The sequence below is a fragment of the Etheostoma spectabile genome, chromosome 12 (genome assembly GCF_008692095.1).
Source record: "Etheostoma spectabile isolate EspeVRDwgs_2016 chromosome 12, UIUC_Espe_1.0, whole genome shotgun sequence".
NCBI lineage: Eukaryota > Metazoa > Chordata > Actinopteri > Perciformes > Percidae > Etheostoma > Etheostoma spectabile.
This window is the reverse complement of record NC_045744.1, coordinates 21169126-21180921: the sequence shown is the minus strand read 5'-3', so window position 1 is coordinate 21180921 and position 11796 is coordinate 21169126. Positions and strand designations below refer to the sequence as shown.

The 11796-nt window shown below is 39.5% G+C and overlaps 2 protein-coding genes across 4 annotated transcripts in view; both read left to right on the top strand.

Moving 5' to 3' along the window:
* Nucleotides 1–11796, top strand: part of dpydb (dihydropyrimidine dehydrogenase b) — a 35616-nt gene that overhangs the window by 10637 nt on the left and 13183 nt on the right. The window contains exons 2-4 of one of the 3 annotated variants that reach the window (XM_032531395.1): nt 6631–6636; nt 9752–9793; nt 11531–11641. In XM_032531395.1, coding sequence (XP_032387286.1) covers nt 9764–9793; nt 11531–11641 — 141 coding nt within the window. In that variant the 5' untranslated portion in view covers nt 6631–6636; nt 9752–9763. Of the gene's footprint in view, nt 1–6630; nt 6637–9449; nt 9794–11530; nt 11642–11796 lie in introns of those variants that run through there. The other 2 variants (XR_004334346.1, XM_032531394.1) reach the window with 2 other exon arrangements.
* On the top strand, nt 365–8128 carry odr4 (odr-4 GPCR localization factor homolog). Its single transcript, XM_032531416.1, has 14 exons — nt 365–495; nt 836–939; nt 1302–1418; nt 2248–2340; nt 3387–3493; nt 3576–3612; nt 4586–4729; nt 4814–4909; nt 5693–5740; nt 5948–6067; nt 6156–6270; nt 6770–6958; nt 7573–7641; nt 8020–8128. Exons 2-14 carry the CDS (start codon nt 841–843, stop codon nt 8088–8090), a joined length of 1305 nt encoding a protein of 434 aa, XP_032387307.1. The 5' UTR covers nt 365–495; nt 836–840; the 3' UTR covers nt 8091–8128.

Genomic DNA, 11796 nt, shown 5'->3' with positions numbered 1-11796 from the left:
ATATAAATTTGTTAATGAAAACCTTAGTTTGCATGATAGTTATCAGATAGAATTGGCCATATACACACCGCACACAGACAGAAGTACTAGTTTAATGCTAGTGAACCGCTAACGTTACATTACTTTTATTCTCAGTTAAATACCTTTATAAGTTAACTGTTCTTTAAAGTGTAAACTTCGTCATAGTAAACCGAAGTGATGTTTTACAGTGTCAGTGAAAGAAGTCCGTCTCGTTTTAATGGTTTTTATAAGTTTTATTTCAAAGAAAAATGAACAATGTTACGTTAGTTGCTTGTCTTTCGTTGTGTAACTTGACCATTTGACTTCCCTTTTATCTCAACGACAGAGACGTGCGACGGAAATACGTCACTGCACAAAGCATAGTGGTAATTTGAGTTTTTCTGCTCTGCTGACGAACCACTGCCAGCTGTCAAAAGTAATAGCAAGTAGCCTGCCTCCTGATTCCTTTTTTACCCACTGCCTTGCTTCTGTCAGGTATTTTCCTCCTGCACACCTGGATAGGCACTTTCAAGCTGTACGAACTCTTTTTAATTGCAACATTGACCATCTAACGGTAGCTTAATGTAGTAAATGAACATCGGTTAGCTAAAGTTGACCATGCGACTCAACGTCAAGCTCAAGTTTTACCTGGTTTAATAACTTGTTGCATTTTTGAAGATAACGCTTAACGTCAAGCCTATAAGTCTTCACTTGCTCTGTGTTGTGTTCCTCCTCATTTCCCTTTTCCAGCACTTGGTCATTGCAGACATTCTGATAAAGAAAAAAGTGGCTACTGATTGGGTATCATCTCTATCTCTTTCCACACTCTCCTTAGGCAGTATGGGTCGTAGCTACATAGTAGAGGATGCTGTGGAGGGATATCTGTCTAAACTATGTGAACAACAAGCAGGTTCAGTCACAGGGCTGCTTATTGGACAGGTAAGAAACACACAGACATTTGTTGTATAGCTTTAACTTAATAATGTCCTACTGTTTGATTGTGTTATGCATTGGAGTATAGCATTAGTCCAGCTGTAAAAGTTCACTTTTAAAACAGCCAGATATGTTACTCACTGCAGTTACTCATGAATCTCACCTGTAACACAGGACAACACCACAGACTCTGGTAACATTTCTGGTCAGGACGTTAACTAACTAACTAACACATATGTCAATTAGTGTCAAGGTTTTGCTGGATGTGTTGGAGTGTGTATCTTATAAGACATGATATGATGTGGAGTATTTGCTGTGTGTGGAGTATTGAGACAGTAATGACAATGTTAATGACTAAACATTTCCAGAGCTCAACACAAAGGGATTTTGTCGTCACAGCAACTCGGACGCCTCAAAAAGAGGAGTCTGCTGCTACAGCTGGAAACTCTCCGGACAAGGAGTGGGTGATTGAGCATGCTCGACAGGTAGGTAGGCTGGAGGGGAGGGACACATTGAGGTAAATCTGTCTCTCCAACACAGGGCTGCTTACATCTCACTGATGTCAGCTGTATGAGACAGCTGACATCAGCGAGAGGGAGCTACGGCTCATGTGTCATCTTGGTTAGAATTGGTAGTTCATTTTTAAGAAGTATACATTTAATTCAGGTAAAGAGGAAAAGACTCTGTCCTAATACATGTGTGTATCAAAGTGTACTGCATAAATTTCTTATGCTGCACTGTAACTTTTATTCTTGTGTTTTATGTGTCCTAATGTTTCTATTTTGTTTTAACTGTCTATTCATGTGTTTTATTGGTTTTTAATGCTTATGATTTTTAACTGTTTGTACTTGTGTTTTATCTGTTTAACTGATTTTGTGTAAAGCACTTTGAATTGCCCTGTTGCTGAAATTGCTATACAAATAAAGCTGCCTTGCCTTGCATAAGAACTCGCAGTGTGGAGGGTTTTTAGAACACACTGGGACATTTGTTTGTTTTTTGCTTTGTTAATACAGGGAGCTGATACCGTCAATTAATAATAATTAATAAAATAATTAATAAGACTAACTGGGTTGAAGTGGTTCCAAAATATACATAGCTCCATTTAGCTCCGTATAATTTTGTAATTTTAGAATCAAATACATGGAGCTATATATGTATTTAACAACATACAGTTTAGGGTACGTCCATTGGCGTCAGAACGCTAAACTGAACAGCTGAAGTGGCTGCAAGACAACTATTGCCAGAAAAAGTAAATGTGTTTTTGTTGTGAATTGTTAAGAGTTTACATTAGCTACTGGTTTGATTTCTTTACAGGTGTCTCGGATGTTGCCCGGAGGCCTGTCTGTATTGGGAGTCTTCATCATCACTGATACTGATTCCAAGGACACACTTACCACACTCCGACAGGTGAGATTCATAGAAGCACACCGTACATGTAGGTGATGTGCAAACTCTTAAAGCTGCATGAATCCATGTCTGGCCACTAGGGGGCAGGAAAAACATTGAAATCATCTAAAAGATTTCCCTTGCTTATAAAATTGTTGTGACTGGTAAGTAGGTTTAATTATATAGCACCTTTTTAAGAGCAGAACTTTTCTAAGGCAAAAAGTCTGAACATGTAGGTCTTGAACTGCATTTAAAAGGTGTCCACAGATCTATTGTCCAAAGGAAAAGAGTTCCAAAATGCTGGTGCTACAACCTAAAAGCCTCCTCCTTTTAATTTAAAGCTGGAGCGAGGAACAACCAACAATCCCTGATTAGAGGAATGATAGATCTACTTGCAAAAAGCTTAAGCAGCAGCATTTTGGTCACTTGTAAAACGATCCAGGGAATAGGATGTTAAGGATGTTGATTTTGTGAGTTAGATTTAACTAAAAAGGAAAAAGAACCAAGACCTTCCATTACCTTAGGGACAAAGCTGCCTGGGATAGAAATAAAAAGATCTGTTGAAGAAAGCTGTAGAAAATAATCTGCCCTCCAATTTTATTTAATATAGTTTCGTTTTTTGAAGTGGTTTTTGAAGCTTAAACAAGATTACAGTATAATTGAATTTCACCTGCAAAGCAGTGACTGTAGTTATCTTTAAAGTGACCTAAGCTCATACTAAGCAAAAAATAACAGGACCAAGGACAGAACCTTGGGGCACACCACAATTCAGAGTTTCAAATGAAGGTGCATAGTTACCAGCAGCAATTCAAAAACATCTATCTGAGAAGTAGGACGAGACTATTGTGTTAGCAAACCGTTACCTGCTTACACATCCAGCAGACACAGAGCAACAGTAGCATTCATTTGCAGTCCAATATTCACCTTCTGTGATAAAAGGTGATGCTTTATGTAAAGCGATGCTCTGGAAAAGATGCACTGGTAGAAAATTTACACATCACATTTGCTTTGGCTTGTACCCGTGAGTGTGTCCTAGTCCTCTGATTGTGTGTACTGTTTGTGTTTAGCTGGTTTTTGCAGTGGAGAACCTGATCTCCTCGGAGCATCTGTGGAACCCTGCAGACGATGACGTCACAGACTGTGTCACGCTGCATGTCAACCCCAAAACCAGAAAGTATCCTTTTGCCACAGCCTCCTCATTGGATCAGTTAACTACCAAATACTGTGTGGGGATAATCTTTAACCCGACTAATTAGAACCTTCTGCAGAACCTTTGACGTCAAAGATCCCAAGGTTAGTTAACACCTGTAATTTATTACAAAGCCACATGTTTCATCTACCCTCCTTGCATATTGCCTTCAGAAAACACTTGAGCCCCTGCATGTATTTCCAGGGGGCCTATAGTAATTTAGATATTAGCCCCAAAGTCTGTGTTTTATGCAGTGCATTTGCACTGGAAAAGCAAAGTCTGTATTTTACTTGCAATTTACTGACATTATTCCCCAGATATGATGTCAGTGTTCTGTCAAAATTTTCATTTATAAATCGCTGATGCAACCAATATCAACTCGAATCACAGAGATGCCGATTCCAACGGGATTATTATTATCACATGACATCTGTGCTCGGTGAAGTATGTTAGGTAATTGCGGAAGAATTTTGTACTTGACAAATTACTGACATGGCAGATTCACACAGGATTAAGTTCACAGATGACCACCGCAGTTATAAAAAATTACTAGAGGTATTACTAGTCCTGTGCGAATAGAGCTTTAAGATGAAGAGTTTTGTCACTGACATTTGACACATCTACCCATAGCAAAGGAAAGCTGAAATCTTTTAAGTTAATGAACTTTAAAAGCACCTCAATCCACTGAGTGTTTTAAAAAAGGCCTTAAAACATTTCTTTTTAGCAAAGCTTTTGGTCCCCTTTAGATGTTTTTTTCCTCTCTTCTAAGAATAGCTTTATTTATTTATTTATTTATTATTTGTTCTTTTTTTTATTTCATTTTTCTCTTTTTTACCTGTAGTACTTTGAGATCTATTGATGAAAAGTGCATTATAAATAAAATGTATTATTATTATAATTCTTATTATTATTATAAAAACACATCCCCTTTAGAAAAACTATCCAGTTTATTTTAAGCTGTCTTCACTACATGAGGAGCCAATTTATACATGTCAGATGATCTCAGATGGGACTTGATATTTAGATTTAAACATGCAGCACTGTGATCAATCATATCAACGTCATTGGCTGTTCCAGAGCATGGCCAAGCCTGCAGACTGGAAGTACCAGTCAGGTGTGTGTTCCTCCTGGAGCATGGTGTCATGTTGTATAAATGTGGACATGCTCGTACCACTACCAGACAACAGAACCGGGACAGAAAACATGGATACAAGTCTCAAGGTTAGAGACGCCACGCACACACGCACACACACACACTTTTCAGGAACTTCAGTGGAACTGTTCTCAGGTCATGCTTTGTTTCAGGAGGAACTAAAAGTGTGGGCACACCAGCTGGAGAGTGGAGTATGTCTCATTGATGGAAAAAAGCTGTCAGAGGACACAGAACTCACAGGCGGGCAGGTTGTATAAATCTATCAAATCTGTATTTCCCCTAAAAAGGTTGCTGTCAAAAAACAATATTTTCGGACCCTTGTTAGAAGGCATTTTGGCAGTAATTACCCTGTAAAATGTATTTCCGTAAGTAATGACCCCTGGGCTGTCTCAGTCCTGTAGCATAGTACCCTAAACTACTCTGCTGTGTTGGAATCTGCACTTGCAAAATTCCGACGACACCTCTGCACATTTTACACAGATTTTAAACAAATCAAGAAAAACAAACTCAGAATGTTAACACATAAAGACAAAAAGACATTCTGATAAATTCTGTGGATTTTCAATCTGGATCACTGTTGAAAACTGTATATAAATCTGCAGATGCCATTTGGGCCTTGTGCTAGACAAACTCATGCATCTATTACTCATAACAACCCTCCTGGATTGTATTTCATCCTTTCACCAGCACTTAAACTCTGACTCATCCCTGTGTGTTCAACACACTCCTCTTTTTGTTCTGAATGCTTGATCAAACCTAATTTCATTAGTCTATGAATTTAATGCACTAATCTTTGTGTCAACACTGGGGAAAAAATCTGGTTTGAAATAACTTTCAGCTAAATGTCTTGGAGGGAATCTGAGAGGCTCTGGGCTGAGAGAGGTTAAAAAGCCAACACTGACTGCTGTCATACGATATAAATATAATATATTACAACCCAAAAGAACAACATGTAACTACAGCTGATTCTCTGGATTGTGTGAAAGACGGGAGTGTTATTCTAACCCACTGTGTCTCATATTTCTCTGTAGAAGAGGAACATTAGACAGACGTACACAGCTCAGATACTCCTCACACCGGTAAGAGACATAAACACACTCACTAAATACACACACACACACGCATACACACACACACACACACACACACACACACACACACAATTATATTTAATGCTGCATTAGGGTTGGGTAAAATAAGTGATCATGGCTGGAATGAAGCTACTAATCAGGTTGAGTGTTCTACTAGCTGTTCATAAAAGAGGACAATGATGTCCTGTGTGTTAGGATGACCAGAGGTTAACAGATGTGGTCCAGCGGTGTGGAGGCAGTGTGTCAGTCAGAGGAGCGGTCCACAGCAGAGCTTACCTACACAGCAACAAACCAAAGGTCAAGCTGGCCGAGAAGGTAATGCTGTAATTCAGTAGACAAAGTCCAATCTAACGGAAAAAATAAAGAGTCCATCATTTTGTCTTGAAATCCGTATTGTTGACAGCTGCTGAAGAGGGACGTGGTTTCTACGGTGGCAACGAGGGTTCAGATGCTGCTGGAGGAGCTGCTGACATCAGAAGAGGAGAGTAAGGGCAGCAGCAGAGTAAAACAACAGACAGGTGCACCACACACACACACACACACACACACACACACCACATACATGCACACGCACACGCAAGTTAACAAGTTTGCTCCATTAATCATAAGCTTGTGTGGCTATAGATTGAGGTCAAGGTTTAGGTCCGAGTGGTAGGTGGGTTTTGGGTAAACCAATCCCAGTAAAGATGTACAATTCGTATGCTGATAGGAAGATCTGCATTGGAAGCTCAACTGTGGGCAAATTATTACCTGGCTTTACAATACCCCTGTATACCAAAGGGTTAAAAACAGGTGTAACAGTGCACTAAGATAATAGTAACGAATAGTTAAGTGAAAATTAAGGAATCTGCCTTCTGTATCCAGCTGCAGTTGTGAAGCCCAAACATACTGTTGACTCAAGAGATTGTTGGTAAATGAAGGAAAATTGTACTACTGAAAACAAACAAAACATTCAATTCAAGCCATCGCAACCACTCCTCCACACTGTCCAGCTGAGTCTCTTTGTCTTTCTTTCAGAGCAATTCTGTCTCCCTCGCCGTGTCTTCTGCCCAGTAAAAGTGAGCGGGCCAGTGTGTGTGTGCGATTACCTGTTCAGCGATGAGGGCCTGTCCGAGGTGACCGACAGGCTGAAGGAGATGCTGGACATCGACGTAGACGAGGAAGACTTGGACACCAGGCAGGAAACGCCCGCTGAAATCCCAGAGAGAGATGATGCAACAGGTAGGGAAAGAGTTTGTGTCTGCACAGTATCTATTATGTGGTTCATGATTTGAGTTTTCATTCTTAAAACATACTAGAATGTTTCGGCAAAAGAATATCAATACAATGGACTTTTACCTGAATTACATCAAAACACGTAAACATGATCTAGTACAAACACAAAATACAAGTATGAACCTGAACATAAGCATGATATTTCTCCTTTAAAACTGTTTTGCTCCTGAGCATTATAAATTCCTCCCAAATCCATGAAGCACGGAAGGTTTTTGCCGGGTAACCTTAGCTTTAGGCCATGAAAAGATGTTTCATCACCTTAGCGATGCATACTTAGTTACGTAATTAACAATAATAAAATCCAAAGTCAAACTAAAAGAGAAACTAAAATGAACTCCAAATAATTTATTTACACAGCTGAGCAAACTGTGATTTATAAATAAGTAGGCTTGGTGGAAAATAAAAGCCTTGTGCTGTCTCTAATTAACGGTCCTTTCCTGAGCAGCTGTATATAAAGGTCGGTTGTAACTAGGTTATCCCAGTCGATGTGAAGGAATTCCCTAATTTCCACGGTTAACCTGATATTTTATTATTCTAATTCATGGAGTTGTGTGTTTTCAGTGCCCGTGTGGAAACTGTTGAATCGCTGGAGCCCAAGAGAAACAACTATATTGGTAAAACCCTTTCTACTGTCCTACTTGCAGTTTACAGGCTTAGTAACACTCCCATAACATCATTAGAACTGCTAAGGAAAGCAGAAGTGTGACACAGCCTTCTGCCCCCTTCTTTAAAATGGTCTTTTGACTACACTGTTAACACTGGATTTAGGGAAATATGTTTCAGGAAGTTTAAGTGGTTGTGTTTTGCCGCCCTAATAATTATCCATAATTTATCCAGTCATTCATTCATCATCCAGTCAGGACCAGTCAGGGGGGGGGGGACTTTTAAACTTTGTTACAAATTAACAACTTGACATTACAACCACAGAGATATGGTGTGAGTGTGTACATGTTTGTGCGAGCACTGTCCTAATTCTCCTTTGTGTTGTTTAGGTGTTGCCATGGCTTCTGCTGTCGCCCTACTTGCCGCTGCTGTCTCAGTGCTCTATCTCAGTGACGTTTAATACACACATATGCACACCCCAAAATAAAGTGTTAGTTTATAACATTCACACAAAGTGTCTATTATTTCAATTAGCATAAAGTACTTGAGCAAATGTCGGCCTACGTGTACATTTCAACACGGACAACGGGGCCTTTTTCTTCAGCTTGATCAACAACAGAAACACGCTGCAGACCTGAAGCCCGAGGTAGAGATGGAGAAAAAATGAAAGAGGAATGTGAGAGGCCGGAGACTAGAGACAGGAGAAAGCAATCAGCATATCAGAGAAAGCAAAGGGTGAGATAAAGAAGAAGAACTGAGATGAGAGAGACTGTCACTCCCCGATTAGGTCGAGTGCAGATTTGAGTTGCGCATGCGCCACTTTGCGAAGTAGCATGTAAATTGCTAACGTGAAACTTCTGGAATGTCAATACAGTAATAGACCTACTTAACCAAGTTTGTTAACTGCTGGCTACATGTTGGCAATCAAACACAAGGCTGTCACTTGAATGGCGTTTTGAGCTACCGTTAGCAATCAAACAATATAGCTAAAACGTTTTTGAAATGATCTTGTTTGTTATGAGAAAAGTTTATTATTTCATGGATTTCACAACTTTCAGTATGACATGCCCTAAACCAGGGGTCTTCAACGTTTTCCAGGCCAAGGACCCCCAAACTGATGGCGAGATGGAGCGGGGACCCCCTAATTATTTATATTGTATAAAATTGTGTTATATCAAACTGGTCCTATAGTGCCATGTGTGCATTGATGACTGAAAGACATCTTCTGCCTCCATTTATCTGTTTACTACAGTGTGTTGAATTCATGTTAATGTGTATTTAAAGACATTTCAATTAGTGGAAAATATAGGGGAATGTAAAAAAAGTCTAATCAACCAAAACTTTCGCGACCCCCATGCAGTACCTCCGCGGACCCCCTAGGGGTCGCGGACCCCCTGTTGAAGACCCCTGCCCTAAACCGTTAAAATCTGAGCATGCGCAACTCAAATCTGCACTCGATTTACATCGGGGTGTGACAGAGATGAAGAACCGAGTAAGATAGATAATAGAGAGAGGAAACACTGATTGTGTCCATTCCTGCAATCTGGCCCTCATGATATCTTTTCTCGGTTTAAAAAAAGATAGTAACATCCCTTTAAATAGTATTTACCTAGGGTCCCTGTAGTGCTTCTCCTAAGTTTGGACTGTTGAAAAACAATGAACTGGCCTATCATGATTTCATTTCTGCCTATAGCTCCATACAGCGTGCCTAGTCCACAGAGGAGAAAAGTGGAGTCCTTGAGACAGGCAGGATGGAGTTAAAAGAGAAATATGCGGCACATGCTGGGTGGAGTTTGGACCTGCCAGTTTACTGTAGTTATTGTTTGTTTGATTTAACAGAGCTCAAGAGCAATGCACCCAGAAACAGGTCTGCTGTCCAGTACTGCACTGACCTTCGATCCACAGAGGCTAACACCAGCTTCCTTATCGACTGATTAGTCTCAGGAGGGACAACATATGGTGGCTTAAACAGTCAGTTTCTTGTATAACAGTTAGTGAGAGTGGGCCTGATAAGGACGGTCGGGTCTCAGATAGTCTCAGATAGGGAGCAGAGCAGTCCCGGACAGTGCTTCGGACCTCTGATCCGAGAGCCAAAGATCTTCAGAAAGCGTTTGGACGCTTCCACACAGAATCATGTTGAGTAAAGATCCTCCAGACATTGAGGTAAGTTATGCATATCTGTTCTTCAACAGGATTCTCTATTTATGTAACTCTCTTCATTAATATACTGTGTATCTACAGGTGGCAAATAACTCAGCGCAGAGGGGAAATCTACCTCAAACTCACAATAAAAACAATATCCGACAACAATCATGATAATATAAATGCTCACATTATGGTACCAACTCATTTAAGTCATGTAAGGATACTTATACTTATACTAAAAATTATACATTTTCTTATTGTTAACCTTTTTACTGATATCCAGACATCGTGTGATCATGTTTGGAGGCAAAGTACTCCTCTGTCATAGTTTTTGTTGTTTTCAGTGGTTAAGAAAAAGCACAAATCTGCGGTAGGCTATGCGTCGGTTTAAAAATATAATAGTTGATTAAAGTCACCAGTGCCCCACATATGTTGATCTTGACCAAGGCCTGGGGGCTGAAACGCGACCTTTAAAAGAGAACTCTATATGGAGCCAGACTTTCCTCCTGCTTTCAAGTCTACTTACAGTGAACAGCACCTCACTACAACTCTTGGTGTGCGTTTTCTATATTATATAATAAATTGTTGATCAGAAAATTCTAACACACAATCTTCAGGCACTTTAAGGAGGGATTTTTATACAAACATTGTTTTGGTTCAGTTTGGGGATTAACCTACATGACTTCATACAGAACAATAATCTAAGGCCTACTGAGGGGTTACTTTGCTGCCTATACAAACTCAAAAAGCCTTACTCTACTTGTGCTAGATGAGACTTTTGGACACCACACTACTGCACAAATGCAACCTGCACAATGGGTTTATTTACATCTAGGATACATTTTAACATTTTAGCATATTATTTAAGCAGTTGCACATTTTTGTTTCCCCATCCTGTACATATTAAAATATTTGTTCTTTTTACTTTATTCATATTATTATTTCACGTATATTGTATGTATGTATATTTTTCCTAGTATTTCATTTATATTTATATTCTGTGCTTTGTGACTGATTTTGCTGCTACAACACCGAAATTTCCCATTTTTCTTGGGATCAATAAACATCCATCTATCTATCTATCTATCTATCTATCTAGAAACAATCTGATCGCCAAGTACTAAAACGTAGAACAATAATTCAAAAGAGGATTCAAAATGAACAAGATTCAAGATTAACTTTATTGTCATCCATACTCTTGTGCACAGCAGAACAAAATCACCCCACATCCAGTTTACAAATGTAAAAATGCTATCAAGAGGAAAACTTTAAAAGTTGCTCTCCATCTGTTACTCATGAACTACTACTGTTATCTGTCTTTACAGCCCTGACAGATCTGCTGGCAAAATGTACAGAAACTACGGAACATTCTAGGAAGCTTGCATGTTTGAATGGTTGGGGTCAAGATGATAAGATAATGACGAACTGCCAGGTCAATGCACTGAGGTTATGTGCCCCGTGGTATGAAGACATAAGAGCAGAAATGAAGAAAAAAAATTGTGTCCCATGCAAACATATTGTTACAACAGAATAATATATCCAATTAAGAAAGCAAGATCCAAACCAGTCAGACGAGGCAGTATTCAACAGATCTCAACAATTCTTTTTTATAATCACTAACAATTTGCATAAGTACTTATTAAGTCTAATAATGATATGTACGATTGTCTTTGTGTCTATCGGAGTCTAACAATCAAGAGGTTTTTTTATTTATTTTTTTAGATGTGTTGATCTATTTTCTGTTGTTTTCTACAGAGCATCCTGGCTCTGAATCCCAGGGTGAAGACTCACGCTCCCATTATATCCACAGCGAGCAAAAAGAAAGAAAAGAAACACTGGAAGAGAAACCCTGAAAATAACTGTAATGTAAGTATAACTGACACGCACGCACAGACACACACGCACGCACGCACGCACGCTAGCACGCACGCACGCACGCACGCACGCACGCACACACAAACACACACACAACACACACACAAACACACACACACCACACACACACCACACACACACACACA